Source organism: Triturus cristatus, chromosome 6 (genome assembly GCF_964204655.1).
Source record: "Triturus cristatus chromosome 6, aTriCri1.1, whole genome shotgun sequence".
Lineage (NCBI taxonomy): Eukaryota > Metazoa > Chordata > Amphibia > Caudata > Salamandridae > Triturus > Triturus cristatus.
Window position 1 is genome coordinate 576,961,503 of NC_140589.1, and position 26,094 is coordinate 576,987,596.

Consider the following 26,094-nt stretch of genomic DNA (forward strand, 5'->3'; position numbering starts at 1 on the left):
AGCAGAGACCAGCTCACCCTGCCTACACGACCAGTCGTGCGGACGCCATCTTGCCCAAGGGTTCCTCCTTTTATCTTTTATGTACTTTTTTATGTGTTTTACATGAATGTCATACTTTTATGGTTAACTCAAACCGAATAAAGTTATTCTTGAACTCATATACACATATATATGCAAAAAAGAAGCAGAGAACTCTGGGTAGTTCTCAAGTTTAGGTGGAAAGCAGCTCCTGTATGGAGCACTCTCAACACCAGTGACACTCTAGATCTGCTCACCTCAAATGTCTGTTTTTCTATCAAAAAATTTAAGCATAGGATTAGCACAGTACCATCCACGCCGAGATAGAAAAGGACAAAGTCTTTTGCCATTTGTACAGCAAAGTCTTTAAGCATAGGACTAGCACAGTGCTGTCCTTGCCGAGCTGTAAAATGACAAAAGCCAATTACCACTCCAGGCACAGTATTATAGCTTTAAATTGGTAAAATACCGATCAAGCCAACCTGAAATGAGTAAAAGCAACCCCTGACATACATATATATATATATATATATATATATATATATATATATTCACTGAAAAAACCATAGGTTTCAGGGGCGTTATAGTTAGCTAGACATTTCCCTCGTACAAAACCCTAGAAATTCCCCTGAAAAAACCATAGGTTTCAGGCACATTATAGTTCGGAATTAGCATTTAAAAAACCTTAGAAATTCACAGAAGAAACCATAGGTTTCAGGGGCGTTATAGTTAGCTGGACTTTTCACTCGTACAAAACCCTTGAAATTCCCCTGTTTTAGTTAGTTCAGTTAACTATAACTCGCGCCCCCGCAATGCACTGCTGATGACGTCACATATTACATCACTCATGACATGGTCAGTGACATCACTGATGACATCACTGATGACATCTCAAATGACATCACTGATGACGTCATCCATGTGACAAGTGATGTCATCAGTGATGTCATTTGAGATGTCATCAGTGATGTCATGAGTGATGTCACTGACCATGTCATGAGTGATGTAATATGTGAAGTCATAAGCAGTGCACTGCGGGCGCTCGCGTTATAGTTAGCTGAACTAACTATAACGGGGGAATTTCAATGGTTTTGTACGAGTGAAAAGTCCAGCTAACTATAACGCCCCTGAAACCTATGGTTTCTTCAGTGAATTTCTAAGGTTTTTTAAATGCTAATTCCGAACTATAACGTGCCTGAAACCTATGGTTTTTTCAGTGAATTTCAAAGGTTTTTTATATGCTAATTTCTAACTATGCCTACAGAGATAGGACATGTGAAGAAAGAAGAAAAATAGCACAGAAAGAAAAAACAGAAATGCAGAAAGAAGCAACAGAAGTCCTCAAAGACGAAGCAAAGTGCAGGAAGAAGGATAACATGCAGAAAGAACAAACAGAAGAGCAGAAAGAAGCCTTGTTGGAAAATCATCCTGTACCCTCAACTTTTTCAGATGGATACTGGTGGTAACGGAGTCTGACTAACCAGTCCTAGAGCCAGTGCTATGTTAAAAGACACTCAGAATACAGTGAAAACACCTACATACACTAGGGAACACTATGCGTTGGGGTCCCCCTGTGATTAGTATGACCTCCTCTGTAAGCCGGGGCAGGGGATTAAAACTACCTCTTAAAACACGCCACGGGGCGTGTTTGCACACGTCACCTCAGGCCCCGTCCCCCCCTTCACCACTGTGTAAATACACCCTGTGGCCGTTTTAAGTTGGGAGATTAAGTCCCCTTGAATCCTGAGGGTCCCTAGGGTCCAACTAGACCACTAGGTCCCTCCAGTAAGCGCCACAGAGATGCGTTGCAGAGAGGTGTAAAAATTGGCACGCCTGGACCACCTCTCTGCAACGCAGAGCAGTGGCGCTTACTGGAAGCACCTGGTGGGCTAGTTGGTCCCCAGGGTCCCTCGGGATTGAAAGGGAATTATTTCCCCAATTTAAAACGCGCCACAGGGCGTGTTTGCACACGTCACCTCAGGCCCTGTACCCTCCCTTCCCCACTGTGTAAATACACCATGTGGCCGTTTTAAGTTGGGAGATTAAGTCCCCTTGAATCCGGAGGGTCCCTAGGGTCAAACTAGCCCACTAGGTACCTCCAGTAAGCGCCACAGAGCTGCGTTGCATAGAGGTGTAAAAAGGGGCGTGGCCTCAGAACACCTGTCTGCAACGCAGCTCCCTGGCGCATACTGGAGATACCTGTTGGGCTAGTTGGCCCTCAGGGACCCTCAGTATTGAAGGGGAATTAATTCCCCAACTTACAACTGGCCAGGGGGCGCGTTTGCAGAGTGCTGCAAGGAGTGGGCGTGGACTCCGGCGCGATGCCGGTCTTTTATTTATTTTATTAAGAAGGAGGGCTGTGTGGCCCCCCTTCTTTTTCTAATTTATTGGCCCTGGGGACCCCATCCCCCAGGGCCTGCACCCTAATTTCTTTTGTTGAAAAAAATTTATTTGGAAGGGGGCCGCGTGGCCCCCCTCCCAAGGCCTTAATCGGCCCTGGGGACCCCAACCCCCGGGTCATGGTCTTTTTTTTTTTTATTCTTTAGGAGGGGGGCTGCGTTGCCCCCCTCCTCCGGCCACTTATGGCCCGGGAACCCCATCCCCTGGGGCCGGCCTTTGTTTTTAATTATTTTAAACAAATATATATTTATAGAAACACCTAGGACATGCTGGACAAACCGTATGTACCCATCACCATGACGATTTGCTTGATATTCATTAAAAGGCGACTATGAATACAATGAATCCACGTGGAATGAATATGCTACTTACCAGTATGCATCTGTTCTTGGCATGTAGGGCTGCTGACATTCATATCTGTGCATAGATCGCCGCCTAGTGTTGGGTCCGGATGTTTGCACGTTGTTGTCCTGGAAGAGTGTTCGAAGTATCCTGGGATAGGTGACTCCTCCCCTGGACTACAGTGCTCATGGGCATCCTCTCCATCCTCAGATTGTTTTTCGCCATTGTGGCAGTGATGGAGTAGATACAGAAAGTGATGACCATGCTTACAGTAATTCTGAGAGCTGCAGCTGCTACAGGCGCCGGGGAGGAGGGAGGGCGATATGAATGTCAGCAGCCCTACATGCCAAGAACAGATGCATACTGGTAAGTAGCATATTCAGTTCGAGGCATGTGGGCTGCTGAATTCATATCTGTGCATAGAATATATAGCAGTACCTCCTATTAGCGGCGGCTACCAGTGCCAGCTGCAGCGGTCTGAAAAAGAGTTTTGAGAACAGCCTGTCCTACAGCTGCCTGCTGTTTTGATTGCACATCTACACAGTAGTGTTTGGTAAATGTGTGTGTAGTGGACCAGGTGGCTGCTCTACATATATCATGCAAAGGGATGTTTCCCAGGAAAGCCATGGAGGCCCCTAACTTACGTGTTGAGTGGGCTCGTGGGGGAATCGTTAATGTGTGTTTAGCCTTTTGATAGCAAATTTGAATACATTTAACGATCCATCTGGCTATACCTGCTTTGGAGATAGCGTTACCTTTGTGGTGTGGGGCAAAGGCAACGAAGAGTTGTTTAGTCTTCCTAAAGATCTTAGTCCTGTCGATATAGTACATGAGGGCTCTCTTCACATCTAGTGTATGGAGTGCTCTTTCTGCGACAGTTTGTGGGTTTTGAAAGAAAACAGGCAGTTCAATAGTTTGATTCATGTGGAACTGCGATATCACCTTGGGCATGAATTTGGGGTTGGTACGTAGTACGACCCTGTTGGCGTGAACCTGTATAAATGGCTCTTGAACGGTTAGTGCCTGGAGTTCACTAACTCTTCTTAAAGAAGTGATCGCTACTAGGAAAGCTACTTTCCAGGTAAGGAATTGAATCTCGCATGAGTGTAGAGGTTCAAAGGGTGGACCCATCAGGCGTGTGAGGACCAAGTTGAGGTTCCACATTGGAGCCGGTGGGTGGCTTGGAGGAATTACTCGTTTGAGTCCTTCCAAGAATGCTTTGATGGCAGGCACTCTGAATAAAGAGAGGTGCTGCCTGGTCCGGAGATAGGCTGATATTGCGGTCAAATGGACACGTATAGAGGTGTACGCCAGATTGCATCGGTATAGGTGTAAGAGGTAACAAATTATGTTTTGGATGGATGCGTCTAGCGGGTTAATGTCATTATTATTGCAATAAATGACTAACCTTTTCCATTTGGCTGCATAGCAAGCTCTGGTAGTGGGTCTTCTAGCTTCCTTAATGATGTCCATACAGTCAGGTGGCAGGTTTAGGTAGCCAAACTCTAGGACTTCAGGAGCCAGATTGCCAGGTTCAGCTGTTGCGGATCTGGGTGCTGAATCTCTCCATGGTTCTGCGTCAAATGCGCGGGTTTGATCCGCAGCCTTTGATGCGGCACCACGGAAAGTTCGAGAAAAGTGGTGTACCATGGCTGGCGTGCCCACGTTGGAGCAACCAGGACGAGTGTCAGTGAGTGTTGTCTGAGTTTGCGAGCCACCAGCGGTATCAACGGTGCTGGGGGAAAAGCGTACGCAAATCTGCCGGACCAGTTCATCCATATCGCATTGCCCTGCGACTGTGGATGTGGGAACCTGGCGGCAAAGCTTTGGCATTTTGCGTTTTCGCTTGTGGCGAAGAGGTCTATCTCTGGATGACCCCATTGCTGGAAGTACGGTTGGAGTACTGATGGGTGTAACTCCCACTCGTGCATTTGGTGGCTGTGTCTGCTGAGCAGATCCGCCATTTGGTTGTCCTTGCCGGGGAGGTGTTCCGCCATGAGGAACATGTTCCTCTGAATGGCCCACTTCCACATGCTCTGAGCCAGATGAGACAACTGTGGAGAGTGTGTTCCTCCCTGCTTCTGTATGTAGTACATGGCGGTCATGTTGTCCGTCCGGATCAACACGACTTTGTTGCACAAGTGTACTTTGAATGCTTTCATAGCCAGGAAGATTGCCATCAGTTCTAGAAGGTTGATGTGCATCTTCTTTTGTTGTGTTGTCCATAGTCCCTGCACTGTGTAGTTGAGTACATGAGCTCCCCATCCCTGGAGAGACGCGTCCGCTGTCAGTATTATTTGTGGAACAGGCTCTTGGAACGGTCGGCCCTTGCAAAGGTTTTGTGGATTCCACCAATGCAGAGAGTTGTATGCCCGACCGCTCACCAACACTAGGTCTTTCAACTGTCCTTGAGCCTGATTCCACTGATGTGCTAGGCACTCCTGAAGCGGGCGCATATGTAGTCTCGCGTGTGGGACTATAAAGATGCAGGAGGCCATCATGCCTATCAACTGCATGAACACTCGCGCGGGAAGGGAGTGTTGTGGTTTGAACTTGGAAATCAGCATTTGCATGCTGTTGATTCTCACTAAATTTGGCTGAGCTGTGGCCGCCAGAGTGTCTATGGTCGCACCTAGGTACTGTTGTACGTGTGCGGGTTGGAGATGGGATTTTGGGTAATTTAGTGAGAACCCCAGACTGTGAAGGAGGTGAATGGTGCGGGACATGTGGCTGGCACATTGCTGGGCTCACTTTGCTTGAACAAGCCAGTCGTCCAGGTAAGGGTAGACGTGTATGTGCTGCCTCCGTAGATGTGCAGCCACAGTAGCTAGGCACTTTGTGAAAACTCTGGGTGCTGTTGTCACGCCGAAGGGAAGGACTTTGAATTGGTAGTGCTGCCCCTGAACAGTGAACCTGAGGTATTTTTTGTGTGAGGGGTGAATGGGTATGTGGAAATACGCATCTTTGAGGTCCAGTGTAGCCAGGAAGTCTCCCTGCTTGAGCAGCGGGAGGACTTGCTGTAAAGTGAGCATGTGAAAATGCTCGGAGAGAATGTAGCGGTTGAGGGGTCTCAGGTCTAGTATAGGTCTGAGTGACCCGTCCTTTTTCGGTATTAAAAAGTACAGGGAGTACACCCCCGTACCTTGCTCGTGGACGGGTACGACCTCTATTGCGCCTTTTAGTAGCATACTTAGCACTTCCTGCTGTAAGAGCGTTAAGTGCTCTGAGGACATAGGACGGTGTTTTGGAGGTATTGTGGGTGGAGTTGAGGTTAATTCTAGGCAGTAACCGTGTTTGACAATATCTTTGACCCACCTGTCCGTGGTGATGGAGTTCCACGTGGACAGGAACCTTTGTAGCCTTCCCCCGACAGGTGTTATGTGGTCGGGAGGAAGGGAGAGGGCGTCACTGTTTGTTCTTGGGGGAGGACCTGGTGTTGCCATATCCGCGTCCTCTGCCCTTTGTGCTTGAGCCACGATAACCACCCCGGGTGTTTTTATCGTAGGAACTTTGTGTGTTTCCCTTGTTGTAGGTTTGCTGTGACCCCTGTCCTCTATTTGCTCCTCTATTTCCGGGGCGACGAAAGGAGCCGCTCCGAAAGGACTGCGTTTGGAGAGCCCCCATGGACTTTACAGTGTCCGTGTCCTTTTTTATTTTCTCAAGGGTGGTGTCAACCTCTGGCCCGAATAAGTAGTCGGGGTTGACAGGCTGGTTGAGGATGTTATTTTGTACCTCAGGTTTGAATCCGGAGATTCGTAACCATGCGTGTCGTCGCAACATGACGCTAGTGTTTATGGCTCTGGCAGCTGTATCTGCGGCATCCAGTGCACACTTAATGGATGCGTTTGTGAGGTGTTGTCCCTCCCTGATGAGGATCTCCGCTCCCTCTTTGAATTGGTCAGGGAGATGTTGGAGTAATGTTTCTAATGTGTCGTAGTCTGCTCGATCGTAGCGAGCGAGGAGCGCCTGAGTATTGGCAATGCGCCATATGTTAGCTGCCTGGGCCGCAACCCGTTTGCCGGAGGTCTCTAGCACCTTGGACTCTTTGTCCGGGGGAGGAGCATCACCTGTTGTTTGCGAGTGTGCCCGTTTGCGAGCATTCGCGACTACTATGGAATCCAGAGGTAACTGGCCTTTAATGTAGGTAGGGTCCCCAGGCGCCGACCTGTATTTCTTGTCGATCCTGGGGTTTATTACTCTTGCCCTGGTGGGTTCCTTGAAGATGTCCTTTGCTGGTTTGAGGACACCCTTCAACATGGGTAGAGTTTTTATATTCCTTTCTGAGGATGCGAAAGTATCCATGAGAAAGTCGTCCTCGACGGTGTCAGAGTGGAGTTGCACACCATGATTGGCCGCAGCACGTTCAATGAGGGCGTTGAATGCGGCAGTGTCCTCTGTGGGAGATGTTTTTGCTCCATAGAGTTGCGGGTCCTGTGTATCCATAGGTGCACCCGAGTCTACAGGGTCATCCCAGGCTTGGTCAGGGTCCTGTTGGCCTTCAGGGTCCATCTCTCCGGGATAGGGGACGTAGTCACCTATGTAGTCCTCCAAAACGTCTGTTTCGGAGTGTGTGGGAGAGAAGGACTGTGGATCTTGGTAAGAGGAATGGAGAGGTTCGTAAAGAACTGGTTCCGAAGCCACTGGCAGCTTTTTCTTAAGCGGGATCCGGTAGGAGTCCAAAGCTGGCTCGGAAGTTATTCTCCTCTTGTGGAGCATCATCCTGCCGGTGTCGGCGTCGATGATGTGTGAAGGTGACGTCTCTGCAGGAGAGCGTTCGGCAGGCGTGATCGTGGTGTGGGTGACACGTGTCCTGATTTGGAACAGTTTTGGGGCCGTGGATGGCGGCAGGCATAAGTGATGTTGGCTGGTGCCGAAGAGGCTGTTGGAGCTTTTATCGGCTCGGAGCCTGACGTGTCCTGGAGAACTGCCTTGTGTTTGATGCGTTGCAAGGACGCAGCAACTGGCCGCACCTGGAGCGCCATCGATTCTTTGGCGCCGACCGGTTCTGTAGAGGCGGGCGTGGACTTCTTCGGCGCCAGTGGGTCATCGAGTCGAGGAGCGGTAGTAGCCGTCGACGTTGTCGATGAGTGTGCCTTTGGTGGTGCTGTCGAAGCGGTGTGAGACGCAGCAGGCAGTTTGACCTTTGTGGTCGGAGCCGATTGTTTCGGTGCCGGGAGCCGAGTAGTTTTGGTGGCACCGAAGGTCTTTTTCCGTGTGTCGGCGCAGAAGTCGGCTGCTGCAAGCTCGGCACCGAAGTCTCGTTTGGTGCGGTCGGTGCCGACGGGTTTCGCTGGCGTCGAAGGTGTGGTGGGCTTCGATCCGACCAGCGTCACTTTTGGTTTCGGTTTCTGGTGAACCAATACAGCTTTCGGTTTCGGTTTGGAAGAAGGGAAACCAGCCGTTTTGGGTAGTAATGGCTGCCGCTGAATGTCCGAGGCCGGGCCAGAGGGCGGGGCCGAAGAACTGCGGGATAGGTCTTGGGTAAGGCCCGAAGGCGATCCCTCGACCGGAGCCATAGGCTGACGCACTGGGATATCCTCAGTTTGTACGGGTAGGCCTTGCTCGTCACCGGAGCTACTCTCTTCGGCCCCGAGGGCCTCATTGTAGTCTCCTACCTCGGTGTCGGCTTCATCTCTGTGAAAGAGTCGTTCTTCGACGTCCTCCGATCCGGAGTCGTGTTCGGAAGCGGGGCTGGAGGGTAGGTTCTCCACGTCTTCGACATCTTCGTCCTCGGCGCTGAAGATGTTGGTCGGGGCCGGTGCCGCTTGCTGCGCTTCGAGTCTCGCTGCTCGTCGATTCCGGAGAGTCTTCTTGGATCGGAATCGGGCACAGGCCATACATGTAGACTCGTCGTGATCCGGTGAAAGGCATTTGTTGCACACCGGGTGGACGTCGACATGGGGATATTTCGCATTGCATACAGGACACCGCTTGAATGGTGTCCTCGATTCCATCGTCGATGTCGGGTCGATGGTCGGGTAAGATGCGAAAAAGTTGGTTCTGGAAGTTAGTAAACTAACAAAGATACTATCGATACCGATCGGAGACACAGTACCGACGCGAACTAAAGGCCTTTTGGCCTGGAAAAAGTTTTTCCTAACTTGAGTCAAGATAAGCACATCCGAACCCAATGGCGGAAAAAAACAATCTGAGGATGGAGAGGATGCCCATGCGCACTGTAGTCCAGGGGAGGAGTCACCTATCCCAGGATACTTCGAAGACTCTTCCAGGACAACAACGTGCAAACATCCGGACCCAACACTAGGCGGCGATCTATGCACAGATATGAATTCAGCAGCCCACATGCCTCGAACTGTATTTACACCGCTAGTGAAGCTCTGACGTGTCTGACGCCCTACCGTGCCTAATCCCGGCACTCCCGCCGGTGGGTACTCTCCAAGTTGACACCCTTGTCGTTTATTTATACAAACATGGGTAGCTATTGACGGGCACATTTAATACACAAGCACACCTAGCCATTCAAAGGGGATTCGACAAAAATTCGACCAAACTATGCGAGAAACCCCCCTCACGGTTAATAAAACACACATCCACCACCGAATGTGTAATACTTTTTATTTTACTCTCTGCAAAGGAGACGAACATCACTTGAGAGTCACAGCGTGCTCCTGGCTGAGCCCAATGCTGTGTTACACCCACCAGTGCCCGCCGAGTGCCACACACCTCTGTGTTGTATTCCACCAGCTAGTGTGTATGCTATGACACTCTCTAGCCCATGTGCACTGTAACACCACCCCGTGAATATGTCATGCCACACTTGCCTTCGCATGGGTTACATTGCCCCATCTAACGTGCCTTCCTCGATGCCTATGTTATAACGCACAGCGCTATGCCATACATATTACAATCTGGGATCCATATCTTTGTCACAGTGCATATGCAACGTTACACTCCCCAGCACATATTTTATATTACAACTTTAGAGACTAGTTAGGTTACACAACACTGCCCTGTGCATATTACACTCCAAGGCGCATATCGCATGGCACGCGCTAGTGCCTGTGCTATCTCGCACTCTCCAATGAATCTGTCATTGCGTACAATGTATTGCATATTATATTTCACGCCCCGGTTCATCTTATATCACACTTTTTGGTGCATAGTTTATACCATATACTATATCTAGTTTTCATTTTCAATTTTGCTCTCAGGACTATGTTCTATATAACACTGCGTCCACCTACCCTTTTCACGGGCATTACATTTTGCGATGGGGGGTGGAGGGTCAGGGGGTATTTCTGCCAAGTGAGCCCAGAGTCACAGTCACAAACGTCCTCTTCTTCCTCAATAAAAGTGAGATTATGCTGCATACTTGTTCATATTTTAAGTAGTTCGTACAGACACACATTAAAAACAATAAAGTTCCTAATACCCACCTTCTCTGAACAGTTAGCTTGCTGCCCCATCCACCTCCTTCCTATCCTCTGTTGTCTGAATCCATGGACTAGCCTCCTCCCTCCTGCCATGCATGCTCTAATGTGCTGCCACTGCCCTCCATTTAACATGATGTACCAGTCCACTCCTCCTGCCCTCCATTGCCCAATTATATGGCCCATCATTGACCTCCTGCTTAGCCTCTGTGCTTAGCTTGCTGCCCCTATTCTCCTTCCCTCTGCCCTCCAATGTCTTTGTGCATGCCCCTGCTCCATCCTTTTTGCCCACCATGTTCCATGGACCTGCCACTCCTATCTACTCTGAGTGTTCTGTTGAGCTGCCACTCCCCTCCCACCTGCCTAGCATTGTCAGATGACTGTAACCTGTCCTTGCCACCTTCACCCTGCCTGTCCACATGCCATGCCCCTATCCCCTTCCTCCTGTCCTCCATGGTCCATTTTACTGCCATACCCTTCTTCCCTCCCTGGTCTGTTGTGCTGCAACTGCTCCTCCTGCCTGCCCCGCGCGGTCTGTTGTGAGGCCCCTTCCCCTGAACTCTCTTGTCTGTGCCCAGGTCCTGACCCTCCCTTCTATCCTCCATGGTCCTTTGTGCATGCTGCTCCTGCACCCTCCTTCTTGCCCATCATAGCCATTGTGCTGCCACTAACCCTCCCGTTTGCCATGCATGGTCTTCTGTGCTGCCATGGCCCCTCCCACCTTCCCTGTGTGGTCAGCTAGCTGCCCCTGACCCCCTCCCACCTTCCCTCCATGGTCTGTGTGTATGCCATCATAGTCTCACTGTTGCTCTCCATGGTGTGTCTTGTTTCTAGTGCCCATCCTGCCTTACCTCCATGGTCATCTTGCTGCTCCTGCCCTGCCCCCTTGCCCCCAGCCCTCTGTTTCCATGTGCAGACCCCTATTCCCTCCCTCCTGGCTTGTCTGTTCCATTGTAATGCCCCTGATCCGTCCCTTCTGCCCTTTATGGTCTTTTATGCTGCAGCTTTCTCTCCTGTCTGTCCATTATGCCTCTTTTCCCTCTGTTCTCTGTTGTCCATGTGCATGGTCCTGTCCCCTCCCTATTGCTTTCTATGGATTGTTGTGCTGCACTCCCGTCCCGCATGCCCTGTGTGGTGTATTGTACTGCTGCAAACCCTGATGCCTGCACTGTAGGGTCAGTTTGGTGCACCGCTCCATGTCCCTCCTGTCCTCTGTTATCAGAGTCCATGTCCCTACCCCAATTCCTCCTGCCTACCATGATCCAATGTACCATACTTGCGAACATTTTGAAAAGAAACTGGGGTATTGATTTTCCCAAGTAAAAACCACACTGCTAGCGGAATCCCCCTGAGACAGCACCGGATTTAAGAATAACTCAATATAATAGTAAGGTGAAACGATTATTTATTCACCAGGAGTGTGCACTATTGGTTAGCACCCGCCAGCACAATGCCGTTCCAATAATTGGAATATACAAATGACAAAAACACAGCACCAAATGCACCACTCTATTCATATAATATAAATAAATCCAGGTTTTCAAGGTAGTGCGTTTTCCAAAGAGTTCTTCTTTAATGTTCAATTTAAAATGTGAGTATTTCGACAACAGCAAAAACAGCCGACGCGTTTCGTCCAACCTTGGACTTCTTCAGGGCTGTAACACATTTACATACACAAAAATACAAACAATATAAATGACATACATAAACACAAAAGCACGAGTAGCACATACGATACATATATAAATACTAAAACACATGTTAAACTAGAGCATATTAATATCAAAATTATGACAGGTTCATATGAGCACATCTTAATACTGCTAAAAGGGCTACAACACTAAACAACAGTAATACAGTGAACAACCATGTGCATTGGTATAACAAAACGATATTATATTGAGACATAGGGACACCCCTCAACATATGTCACATGTATGGGATGAGCCTAAGCTATCATAAAAGATGGGGACTAGAAAATAGAAAAGGAGTGGTAGAACAAGGGAAAAGGAAGAGGACATAACCCCAGTGAGATAAGGAGATAACAGGTAAATGGAACGAAACCAGCTAGTGAATAAAAACAATTGTCGTAGATGTAGTCAGTGTAAAAAACCTACTTACTCAATGCTACTGGTCACTTTACTGTAAAATGCTAAACCCTTATGAGAAACATGCCTCAAATTTGTCCTCCTTATTTATAGGTATTCAACGATAAGACAAATTCGTTCTTATCATTCGACTACGACCTGTCACTGATATCATAATAACAACGTTCTTGAACTTCTGAATTTTAAATGGTATTATCCATTATCTCTCCTACATAGTAAGTAGGTTTTTTACACTGACTACATCTACGACAATTGTTTTAGAGAAGTTGTTAGTTCCTTCATAGGGCCTCTCATGTGACCTCCTTTCCCCTTTTTAGGGACTGTGATCGTACATCACGGATATACCATATCCAGCTACACGTTGTTAGAATCTCGACTTGAGCTAATCAAAACCATACGTGTTTACATTTCAAACCTACGACCTTAGGTGGGTACAAATTGAGCCTTTTGTCTTAATAAGACGCTATTTCCGTCTTATTTTTATCTTTTTGTTTTATCTTCACTAGCTGGTTTCGTTCCATTTACCTGTTATCTCCTTATCTCACTGGGGTTATGTCCTCTTCCTTTTCCCTTGTTCTACCACTCCTTTTCTATTTTCTAGTCCCCATCTTTTATGATAGCTTAGGCTCATCCCATACATGTGACATATGTTGAGGGGTGTCCCTATGTCTCAATATAATATCGTTTTGTTATACCAATGCACATGGTTGTTCACTGTATTACTGTTGTTTAGTGTTGTAGCCCTTTTAGCAGTATTAAGATGTGCTCATATGAACCTGTCATAATTTTGATATTAATATGCTCTAGTTTAACATGTGTTTTAGTATTTATATATGTATCGTATGTGCTACTCGTGCTTTTGTGTTTATGTATGTCATTTATATTGTTTGTATTTTTGTGTATGTAAATGTGTTACAGCCCTGAAGAAGTCCAAGGTTGGACGAAACGCGTCGGCTGTTTTTGCTGTTGTCGAAATACTCACATTTTAAATTGAACATTAAAGAAGAACTCTTTGGAAAACGCACTACCTTGAAAACCTGGATTTATTTATATTATATGAATAGAGTGGTGCATTTGGTGCTGTGTTTTTGTCATTGGTATTGATTTTCCCCTTTGAGTTACTTTGAAAAAGAGGAGATTGTAGACAGGAGACAGATCAAATAAAGCCCATTTGAGCTTAAAAACATTGGATGTTTCCTGGCTGAAACGGGTCTGTTGGCATGTATGGTTGTACTACCACTGCCTCTTCCTTCTGCCCACAATGGTCTATTATATTGCCACAGCCTCTCTTGCCAGTCCTGTATTGCTGGTTTGTTGCCCCTGCCCCCCTTTCCACTGCCCTCCATAGTCTGTTGTGCTGCTACTGCCCTTCCTGCCTACCCAGTGTGGTGAAATTGTTGCCTCTGCACTCTCCTACCTGCCTTCAATTTTCAAAGTCCGTGCCCCTGGCCTCTGCCTCTCAACAGTATCCCAATGAACAACTAGATTGCTAATATTCTATATTTATTACAAAAGTGTGGAACGCCTGACGTCATCTTGATGTAATCAAAACTGTAATACCTAGAGCATTTCCTTTAGAAATTACATATATGAGAGGGTCTTATTTGCATCAAAATTATGGTTAGTGCTCTAAAAAACTAAAATGAGGACATATTTTCTGAGTTTTCAGGGGGAGAGGATGTGGTGTTACTTCCAGAGCTGCAGACTTTGCAACTGGTGAACCAGGTTGGAGTTTCTGCTTCGGCTGCACACTTCTGTCACTGGGCTACATCTGGGTGATATTTGTGCTGCATTTGTGCTCTTTTGTCTCTGGTGGCCATCTTCGGAGATTTATTTGTTATGAAGTTTCCCAATTTCCTCATTTACTGCAGTCTCCTCAGTAGGAAATACTTTCAGTTTTTTACTTTGGTTCCATCTAGAAGGCATTCAGATGTGTCACACATTTGCCATAAATTCTGAATGTTAGCACTCTAGTTGCTCATTAGATCACTGTAGTAAAGCTACTGCTCACCAGGGAAGTCTGCTGCTGGTATTAAAAGTGCATGTTTCAGTCTGCATGTCAGAATTTTTTAATGAAATAGAAGAGGATTTGAGAAGTCACTCAAAATGTTCCCTAATGTTTCTTTCTCCAGCACTAATCATACTTTCTATGGCAAAATGAACCCCCTCATTTTGTTCGTTTTTAAATTAAATGTTTTAAGTGTTACCAGTTTATTCCAATCAAGATGGTTTCAGGTGTGCAATACGTTTGTCATAAGTAGGACTGTTAGAGCTCTAGTTATTCTTTAGAACACTCTGGGAAGCTGCAGTAGAACACAAAGTAATCAACTGACAGTCTCTGCCCTTGTTGGATGTACGTGTTTTACTGAGAATGTCAGACTTCATTCTCACATGACTGAGAAAGATAATGTCAATTTACAGAAAATATGCTCTCAGTTTAGCTTATAGATCACCTTCCAAACCTCTGTGGGAAAAGCATGAGAAAATAGTTTTCTCTCAAACATGATTCATGGTATCACAGCAGAAGGCTTTTTCACATGGTAAAATCACCTTAGAACACACCACAATTCCTAAAATGAGTATGGTACCATCAACAAATGATTTATAATGTAACTAAAGTCTTAAAACCTTCTATTAACTGCAATGCTTTTTAATGAGGTGCTATCATGTATATTGGTCCCAAGATGGCTGCCAACACTTCTTGGATGAAGTACTGACAGCCAATCAGATCTCACGATGAGATGTGTGGTTAGGCTCCGCCCAGATATCACTATCTTTTTAACTCTAATTTTCTCAGGAACTACTGAACGGATTTACACCATTTAAGCAAAAGGCATGAGTCTGAGCTGGTGACTACCTCTTTGCCAAATTTGGTGTAATTCCGTTCAGCAGTTCGGGCTGTAGCTGCGTCAACAGGTCCTATGGGAAAATGCATGGGGAAAACGTGTTTTGGGTCCCCCTTTTGCCTCGGCCCCCGCTTGACGAATCACCGTGAAATTTTCAGGATAGGAGCGGACTGGAGCTGGCCAAAAGTCTGGCAAATTTCGCGAAGATTCGTCAATCGGCGCTAACGTTTTTCCAAATAGAATGTTGCGGATTTCCTATGGAAAATAGGTCCTAACTATAACTACCTACTGGCGACTGCCAGTAGGATGGATGGGGATAGATTGATATAGATTGATATATATATATATATATCAAAGTCCAATCCTCACTCCACACGAAGAATGAGGCCGACATATGCTGGGGTACACAAAAAGGATTTATTCCAAATAGTTGAAAAACACAGAAGCTGCAAATGTTCAGGAAACGCTGGGCAGACTCGTTTCAGCCGGTAAGCTTTCTTCAGTGCCGTTTTCCAAACAGAGCCTCTCACCTGGGGGTCATTTGATGTCCTGTGACGCTCATATAGCCACTCTCATTGGCTGGATGTTACAACCCCGCCTCTGTTTAAAAATAATATTGCACCTCGTGCTTCCCTGAGTCCAGGTGCATGCTGGTCCATGTAGTCTAATGCAGGAGTTCGTAAAGTGAGGGACTTCCAAACACCAGGTGGTGTCCCAACTTTGTTGGCTTTCTGGTCACGTTTACCCTCAGCATCCCGGAACCAATATGAAGATGTTAAAATGGAACCTAATTTTGTGTCCCCTGCAGCCAATGCTGCATCCTCTCTCCCAATGCGGAACACAGTGCTAATGTATCTGCGTAGGGGGCGACGCGCTGGACTTTAATACAATGTCCGAAAGGTGCTGGCGTGCGCGTCGCTCCAGACCTTGAATCCTGAGGGTCCCTGGGGTCCAACTAGTCCACCAGGTACCCCCAGTAAGCGCCACAGAGCTGCGTTGCAGAGAAGTGTAAAAAGGAGGGTTTCTGGACCACCTCTCTGCAGCACAGTGGCGCTTACTGGAAGCACCTGGTGTCCTTGTTGGTCCCCAGGGGCCCTCAGGATTAAAGGGGAATTAATTCCCCAACTTAAAACGTGCCACAGGGCGTGTTTGCACACATGTCACCTCAGGCCCCGCCCCCTCCCTTCACCACTGTGCAAAGGTGCCCCGTGGCACGTTTTAAGTTTGGGGATTAAGTCCCCTTGAATCCTAAGAGTCCATGGGTCCAACTAGCCCACCATGTACCTCCAGTAAGCACCACAGAGCTGCGTTGCAGAGAGGTGGTCCGAGGCCGTGCCCATTTTACACCTCTCTGCAATGCAATTCTGTGGCACTTACTGGACATATCTGGTGGATTAGTTGGCCCCCAGGGACCCTCAGGATTCAAGGGGACCTAATTCCCAAACTTAAAACGCGCCACAGGGCGCGTTTCCACACTTGTGACATCAGGCCATGCCCCCTCCCTGCATCACTGCGCAAACGCACCCCCTGGTGTGTTGTAAATTGGGGGATTAAGTCCCCTTGAGTCCTGATGGTCCCCGGGGCCAACTAGCCCACCACTTGCCCCGAGTAAGCGCCGCAGAGCTGCGTTGCAGAGTAGTGTAAAAGGGGCATGGCCTGGGCCACCTCTCTGCAGCGCAGTGGCACTTACTGGAGGTAAGTGGTGAGCTAGTTGGCCCCCAGGGACCCTCAGGATTGAAGGGGAATTAATTCCCCAATTTAAAACGCGACACTGGGTGTGTTTGCACACATATCACCTCAGGCCCTGCCCTCTCCTTTCACCACTGTGCAAACGCACCCCGTGGCACGTTTTGAGTTGGGGAATTAATTCCTCTTCAATCCTGAGGGTCCCTGGGGGCGGGCCAACTAGCCCATCAGGTACCTCCAGTATGCGCAAGGGAGCTGCGTTGCAGAGAGGTTTTCAGAGGCCACGCCTCTTTTTACACCACTCTGCAACGCAGCTCTGTGGCGCTTACGGAAGGTGGGACGACCCGGCATACAGAGATGAATTGGTCATTTTAGGACTAAACAGTGCTCAGTGTCCTGTATAGCGATCTCATTCCCTCAAATGTCCCAGAGGTGACCATAGTATCATTTAGGGTGTATCTCTCAGATGGATGGGATCGCAAGTTCACAAGCGAGACCCCTATATGGGTGGGCAGGTGGCTGGCTCAAGTATCCACACTTGTAGGATTTAGGGGGTGGGATAACATTGGGATATAAAGAATTAGAGACGTATGGGGCAGCCATCATATGAAATCTTTTCAGGAACTCCAAATAGAATTTCAGATGCCGTCCTCCCAATTCTATTGGCATCTTGAACTCCAACATGCCCTAAATTCACATACTGATGAGCTGCAGGAGTTCCCAGAGTATAAACCCATGGAAAACAGAATTCTTATGGGCCATTTGAGAAAGGAGAGGGAATCCCACAGTTGTAGATCCCTTGTGATACACTTGCCTACCTCCTTGACCCCTCTTAGAGAAAGGTGGGAGGGTTGGGTGAGAAATCTGGAGGAGGCGGACTGGCGAGATGCCTGCATTGGCTCATCGCACCTTGACCATCTTGGGCAGGCTCTACTTTATCAACTTCAGATATCTCTACCAGGTGTATCTGACCCCTCTAAGCCTGTGGAAGGTGTGTTTGCTGGACTCTCTAGCATGCCGCAGGTGTAAGAATCCCTGGGGACTTTTTCCATGTTGTGTGGCAATGTCCAGTGATAAAAGTAACCTGGGCCGTTGTGCTAACCGTCTTATGTACAGTGGTGGGCATGACAACTGAAGCTGATCCGAAAATAGCCATACTTGCTTTCCTGGATGAGTTAGAGGGTGTCAGGGGGGACAGGACTTTGATTGGCATGAGCACACTATTAGCTAAACGAGACATTTCCCAAAACTGGACCTCCTTTGTAGGCCCTTCGGTCAAGGTGTGGATTAAGGGGATGGACTGGTGCTGTAAACTGGAGGAGACAATTTATGAAGCATGGGGATGTGCCCACACCTGCCAAGGTTTCAGATTGCTTTTGTGTGACATTTTCATAGTCTCAGTGTAATTATGAGTAGCAGATCATACAGCATTGCAAAAAGGTGAAAATAAATAGTAAAAATATTTTTGGGTGTAGATTATTGTCACTCTCCTGCAGTACACTTCGTCAACAGCGCATATGGAAGTAGGTTTGCAGTACATTAGGGACATTGTAAGCATTGCACCTACTCTACTTTGGCTTTCAAGTTGGTCAAGACCTGAGGCAGCATTAACACAGTATATAATTAAGGACTGTTTAAAACTTTAAAAGGCCCATAGGATTAGGTGGCTGGCCTATGTAAAGAATGAACTTCACGCAATTGGTAGGGCAGAATAGTTTAGCAACCCGACATCTATTGACTGTCAGACCAGGTTATTGGACAAAAATAAATTATTGGATCCTATGGTGGAGCAGAGGTGGGATGATGAACGGAAGAAGGGTAGGGTGATGATGTACCTCCCATTGTGTACCCCACCTGGCATTGAGCCATCTCTGTTGAAGGTGCCTCGGCACCAGAGATTTCGTTTGTTGAGGTTTAGATTGGGTTTGGCCCATTTTTTGGTGTTCTACCCTTAAAACGTTTTCTTTGAGAAGGATTTGGATTTATGTCGATGCAACGTGGTTACCCCCAAATCCCAATTGCATATGTTCTTTTTCTGTGAGGTGTACAAAGAACAGAGAAAATTGTTTCTGAATCCACTATTGAAAATGTTAAATATTAGGAAGTGTAAAGATGATTTAGAGCATATGCAACTGCTTCAGACAGACCAAGTGTGCATTATGGTATATAGATTCCTTGCTCATGTTATAAAATATAGGAAATTAGTAGGGAAATAATGATGAGAATTTTTAAAAATGTTATTGTATGAAATATCTTACTATTAGTATTACTGTCTTAAATTTGTATTGAAGCATTTCATTTGGACATGTATCTCATAAATACTCTTGTACTTATTCTAGCGCAATTATTGGATGTTTTTAATGTTCTTACTGTATGCTTTCATGGTTGTTTTTAAACCGAATAAGGTATTAATGAATGAAAAATAAGCAACATTCAAGGACTATGAGTGGCACTTTCTCACGAGAAAAAAATCAAGCAATGAAGTTGAGGAAAACAAAGAAATATCAGAAATAACACCCATTTGGGCAACAAGAAACTGAAATGGAAGGGCACTAACCTAGTGCACAAACTCAGGATTTAAAATGTACCACAGTAATTGGGGTTGGCTTACTGATAAGAATGCATTTCTACCCAAAGTAACCACTTTTAGCAAAATTAGGATAATAAAAGACTGGGAGAAAAACAATGTTATAATCTATACTATCCTCTTTACATGCAGCTGGGGTCTTTGACAGTTTTTAGGTCACTGTGTGGATTAGGACTTTAATTTATGAATTGCTAGAAACCAAAGGATCTCTGTGACAAATGTAGTGACCCACTGAGCTACCCAAATAAAATACAGTCCTCTAATATGCAGAATACACTTTTTTGCAGCAGGCATGTTAACACTCCGGGCTACTGGAGAGTCAAAACTTGCACTAGACAAAGCTCTGATCTCTCAGTCTCTCCAACAGGAACATTAATCAGTATGTTATGTTTAACTTACCAATGGAGTAACTGACAGTGCTGGGTAAATAATGTCTGCTGCCTCGGGCTGGTAGCTGAGGCTGCAGTCTGCCAAGTCACTCACTGCAGACAGCTACTCTGACAGTGTTACCAGTCTGCAGAGATCATGCTGCCACAGTGATAGGAGATGATCGGGGCCCTCTTTTCTGCAGACAGTACAGTACTGCATTGCATGTAATATGCAGCTGTAGATTAAAGTCACTTTGAGAGGGCGTGCATGGCTTGCTGTCTGCAGAGCCATGACCGGCGCCTAAAGGCACTGGGCACCTGCTCTCACCGCAACTGGATCAACCACAGTGGCCCTCCAAGAGCAGAGGAGGGTAGCCTAGGTTGAGGCGGTCACTGAACTTTTATTTATTTGCACAGGTGGAGCAGCAGTTCCTGCTGGCTGAGGCTAGCTGCGGCAGGAATGTAAAATTAAAACATCTTGCTGCTGCAGCATTCACCGACCGGAGCCTTTCAGTGACTGTCACTGTGTCTGTCTTACATGTGAGGCGGCTGCCGAACTACTGTCAGGGCTGGAGAACAGGAGTGTCCAAGATATGACTGCACGTGTATCGGCCTGCACCAGCCCAACAGAGAGACAGGGGCATGAGGGCTGTTGAAACCTGATGTACAGGGGCTGCAGCAGCAGGTGGGCCAGAGACAGCATCAGTGAGCGCATGGTTTTAGGTGGCAACAATGCCCTCTCTAACCAACCTGGGTTGCGAACAGCACCATTCGTCCTGTCGGGGGCAGCAACAGGGGTAAAAAAATTAAGTGATTCCAGGCTGAAACTGCTGCCTGGAAATCAAGAGAAGAAAGCAGGGCCAAATCCACATGTGCTGGGTCCGACACGTGCAGAGCAGATTCTATCTCCACCTCCAGGCGAGATACGCCAGATCTACTTAACCCAAAGGCTGAGGCCGGTACTGAACAAGGCAAATTTGTTTTTTTTCAATCCTACGCAGGCTGTTTCGAAAACACAGTTCAATGCACCACAGCAACGATTCAGCGAATCCCCTGAGGTAGTTAGCTGCGAGCTCCGAAGCAGCTAAATAAATTGCCTGGGGCACGGAGTGGCAGCGCTTTTCTTGTTTAATTATGTGCCGCGCTTCATTGCACATTCAATTTGGGTAGATGTAAATGCGTGACTAATGTACTTTAGTGCAGTGATGCAGACAGCAACACTAAAATGTGTTAGTCTAACCCCTGATGCGTGGTACTTGGTAGGGTTCATGTCCTTTCAAATATTATAACATTTAGAATGTGGTGGGACCATATGGATTATCGGCTTGGATGTCATCAGGGGAGCCTTATAAAAGTATGGGCAATTACCATGTTGAACTTGTTCCAAATACATGAGTCACTGATGACACCGATTTTATAATTCTTTTCTTCTATACAAGGAAAATGGTTTGATGTTAACCTGTGAAATGCCAATAAGAATTTTCTATTAAAAAAATTATTTGGAACATTCAACACTCAACCAATCCCAAATACATCAATTCCACATAACAGGTCCAGGTCTCTTATTCTTATTACATATTACTTTATGGCAAATAAATTCCACAAGCAAATCTAAACCAAATCTAAATGGCAAATCTCACAAAGTGACTAATTAAAAGTTGACAATTTAAAGGTTAAATGCAAAGCAAAAAGCGATTCACAAAGTCAGGTGAGAAGGAAACTTTTAAAAAACGTTCAGGATCATTTTGTTTATTTTAAGGACTGGTAATGTAATCTAGGATTTCAGATGCATACATTGCTTGATATTTTGATATTCATTGGATAGCGGTCAAGGGAACAATTCAATTCACCACACTGAAAATACAAAAATAATAACCTGATTATGGAATGGTAGATATTCACCTTAATTTGAAAATATCCTACTTACTTTGTTTTAGGATCCGACTGCAAAACAGCAAAGTTACATCCATTAGGATCTGTGGTTACACTAACTGCTCTGTGGACATAAGAAAGCCTCTCGAGTCTAATTCTTTCATACACAGTGTTTACATCGCAGTGTCCAAAGGAATCACATGAAGAATTCTGTGGGGCTGGTGTGACATCTGACAAAATGAAAAACAGTAGATGTCAGAGATTAAGCACAATGCAGATTTTCTAAAGTTACAGGAAAAGAAGTATTGGTATAATTTTTCAATATATATTTTTAAAAATTACTTCATCATGAATGTAAGATACCCAACTGTTAACACAATAGCCTCCTACTTTTTACGAAAGAGTTTCAATATACATTTGGTGAATGGCTTTGCTCATTAACAACTGAGTCATGATTGAAATAGTCTGGCTTTATTCCCACCCTTAAATAACAAAGTTCTTCCACATCACAACCTGAGAACATAGAAAAAGGGGAGGGATGCAATGCTTCAATGGATCTCAGTAACTGCTAACTAGTTTGTGTAACTTTCAAATCCATCACTTTTTCCCCCTCACTGCGCCACTAAAGACATGGAACAACCTTACCCACATTAGACTATGTCTTGCTTCAGCATGGATAGTCCAGTCTTAATTGCCATGACACACACACTGTGACCAGTATCAAAAGCAACCCTTGCTAGGTTTTGGTTGTGTTGGGTCTCATCAGTGAGGTGCAGCCTGAGTTCAATGGCATAGCAAGCACTTGACCCATATCTAAGCATACCCATTTGACTTCAGATGGGTTAGACCTAACTCTCTCTACAGGGTCATCCCCAACCTTTTCTCTTCACCCGCCTATTCTCCAAACCCATTTTTGCTGACTTTTAGGACTGTGTACACTTTACCACAGCTAACCAGTACTAAAATGCGTGTGCTCTTGCCTTTACACATGACAAACTTGTCTTACATACAACTGGCACATTTAATTTACTTTTAAGTCCAGAGTGGTACTACATGTATGCAGGGCCTGTAATTAAATGTTACTAGTAGGCCTGCAAAAGCAAAAAAAAAAACAGATGACGGTCCGAATGCGGAAAAAAAAATCAAACATTCACCCCCAGTTACAGATCTGGGTTCAATCCACGATTTTGTTGCTCACCAGGCCAACCATGGTTGGACCCAGTCATATAGTGGGCCTGCAGCACTGGTTATGCACCCAGTTAAGTATCCTTTTAAACATCTCATGCCTGCAGTTGCAGCCCGAGAGTGCAGTTTTCAACTGCTAATTCAACCTGGAAAAATAAACCTTCCTTTTTGATACTTATAGGCCACCCCTTGTGTAGGCCCTAAACAGCCCATAGGGCACGATCCAGGGTAATTAAAAAGTTGGACATTTACATTTACATTTTACATGTCCTGGGAGTGAAAATCTCTTACATTCTTTTTTCACTACAGCAAGGCCTACCTCTCCTGTAAGAAAACATTGGGTTACCTTATTACATTAAATAAGTGCAAACTTTCAATTGGAACCAAGTGGAAATGTCGAGGTTGGCGTTTAGAGAATTGTAATTTTAAATGCTCTTTAAAGGTAAAGTCTTTTTTTTAAGTCACAATTTTGAAAATGCGATTTTTAGAAAGTTGCCATTTTCTTGTTCTAACCATTTGGTGCCTGCAGCCTCTATCACTGGTGCTGACCCAGCGTACTGCATCCTTATCAAGGTCACTGGGGTTAGGGAGCTTACTATCAATCAAGTGTTGGCACAGATCTGCATGTTCAAACAAAGACTGGACATGTGCTCCTTTACAATCAAATTGTAAAGCCTCTGCTAAGCCTTTACTTCACTGCCCTTTATTCAACCATAAAGTGCCGTGCAAAAGGAACCCACACAATCCACCCAGGTCTGTTGGGACAGTTTCTGACTTTCCCTAAACCTTTAGCTGTACTTCTCTGGGGTCAGGCAATACGTCCTGACAAGGGCTTCCTTCATAGGAGATACCTCATCCTGTCTCTCTTCTCTAGGACCAGTAGGGTGTCCCTCCTTTCACTACGGATATAGCTCCACAGCCTAGCTCCACCCCCAATCCTATTCAGGGATCTTGTATATTTGTAATGCAATCTCATATGCCTCACACCCCTTCTCAATATCATCTCTAACCACAAACGGGCACCAGACCTTTAGGAATATGGACCTTCTGGTCTCTAGAGGGCACTGCAGGTATGCGGCCACCATTACTGTTGGGTTATGTTGATTGTGGTGCCTTTAACTCCAGCTCCTCAGTAGCTTGTTCTCAGCTATGGCCCTCTCAACATCAGCCTTCCCCTTTTCCAAGGCCTTCTCATCCTCATACTTCTTTGCTTCCATGGCCAATTTCTTTTCCCACCTTTTCCAGCATTAATTGGGCCAGCTTCAGCTTTCTTTCCTCCCTCCTGTCCTTCAACTCCTCCGGAGTCAGGCCCCCAGAAGAGAGACTGCTTCCTGCACACAAAGACATTTCCAATCCTAGGAGTAGGTTACCCCCTCCTCAACAGGCTGCCTTCCAAGACCCTCTTATTGATTTTGCTCTGATCCTTCCTCATCACCCTCTCCCTCCTCCTCATCTGTTGGTGAATAGTGGTCCCTGGCCATGCCCTCGATGCATTCTGAGCTCCGCCTTCCTGGTGCTCATTTTGGCGTGAAGCCCCCTCTCCTACCAAAACTCCTTGAGCTCAGCCACAGTGTAGTTCTCCAATGACTCAAATGGTCAGGTAGAGTAGGAATTAATTAAAAAAACAAAGGCCAATCAGATTTTTTTAATTGGATTGTCTTAGAAATGGGATGGTAGTGTACACCCAATCACTGTACGGCACTGCGCAAACAGTCCGGATCCTCACCACTGATCACCAATGTTAGAAATTAGGTTACTGGTTGACTTGGGTGAGAGTCCTGGCCAAGCAAACCCCAAATTAACCTGTACTCACCCCCTGGCAGATTGCCTCTAAGTTAAGCCTGACTGCTCTGTGCCAATGTGTAAAGTATTTATGCAGCACTTCGAACAGTAAAATAGTGAAAACACCAAACAAAAAAATCCCATATCAGGTTAGAAAAATAGAGCAAAATTGATTACCAAAAACAAGACCAAACCAACAAAAATCCATAGAGTAGAACCGAAGTTATGAATTTTGTAAGAATAAACAGTAAAATAGCGCATAAAAGCAGAAAGGGTTAACCTCAGCTGTCTGGTTGAGCTGGACCGCGTCAAAGTCAAAAGTTTAGGCTGCCTGCGAAAGAGTGCATGCCAAATACTGTCCCAGATTAGACCAGCTGATGTTTTACCTTCTCAAGTTTTGGTCCAAGAGTCCTGGTCACGTTGGAAATGGTTGAGGGGGGCAAGAAGAGCGTCGTGGGCAATGGTCAGTGTGGCGCAGAGAGCAGGCCAGCTGACACAGATGGGCGGGGTGGTGCTTCGCATTGGCGGCCCTCTGCGGGCATTCGATACTTACTGTGCAAAGAGACAGACTAGAGGTGACTTGTGCTGAATTTCGGCGCGCGCGGAGCAGCTCCAGAGAAAACCGGCCCGTTCGCAGTTGCAAAGAGCCCAAAAGCTTGATTTTAAGAGTCTGTGAACCACACCAAGGGTTAAGGACCTTAGAGGCACCACTTGGGGGTCAGGAACCCGCTGGGGCCAGGAGCTGGATTGGGAGCACTTTATATCCCTGTGGCTCAGATAAGAAAGACAGCAGCCTAGCACTTTGAGTCACTCTAGGGTCCTGAGTTCAAGATGAAGTTGCAGGTCCAGTTCTTCTCCCCCAGATAAGGCAGCAAGTCAGCAGGGCATCAGTTCCTTTAGAGCAGCAGTTCCAGCAGCGTGGCCGTCCTTGTAGCAGCACAACAGCCCTTCTTGGCAGATCCAGATGTGTACTGAAGACTTGGTGTCTGAAGTCCTTCTTTTATACACAGTTGTACTTTTAATGTGGGTAGAAGCTTCAAGAGGCATGCCTTTGAAGTGTACAGATGCCCTGCCTTCCCGGCCCGGACTCTAGACTAGCTGCAGGGGGTATGCAGCTCTCTGTGTAGATGTAGTGCTTACAACAAGTGGTCCAACTGACCAGTATATCTTGGTTATGAAAAAGTTTTATATAATGAATAAATCAAGAATTTACATGATCAACGGTTGCTCCAAGGTGAAAAAGTGAGAGAAGTGCTCCAGGCAGGGCTCATGCAGGGATGGGGATGTGACAGAGAAGGTAAAAATTGAATATGCTACTTACCAGTATGCATCTGTTCTTGGCATGTAGGGCTGCTGACATTCATATCTGTGCATAGATCGCCGCCTAGTGTTGGGTCCGGATGTTTGCACGTTGTTGTCCTGGAGGAGTCTTCGAAGTATCCTGGGATAGGTGACTCCTCCCCTGGACTACAGTGCGCATGGGCATCCTCTCCATCCTCAGATTGTTTT

General features: G+C 46.3%; 1 protein-coding gene across 4 annotated transcripts in view; it reads right to left on the reverse strand.

Moving 5' to 3' along the window:
• Positions 1–26,094, reverse strand: part of IBTK (inhibitor of Bruton tyrosine kinase) — a 700,505-nt gene that overhangs the window by 450,444 nt on the left and 223,967 nt on the right. For all 4 annotated transcript variants that reach the window (XM_085611015.1, XM_085611017.1, XM_085611016.1 and 1 more), the window contains one exon: positions 21,674–21,848. In XM_085611015.1, the coding sequence (XP_085467141.1) occupies positions 21,674–21,848 (175 nt within the window). The remainder of the gene's footprint in view (positions 1–21,673; positions 21,849–26,094) is intronic.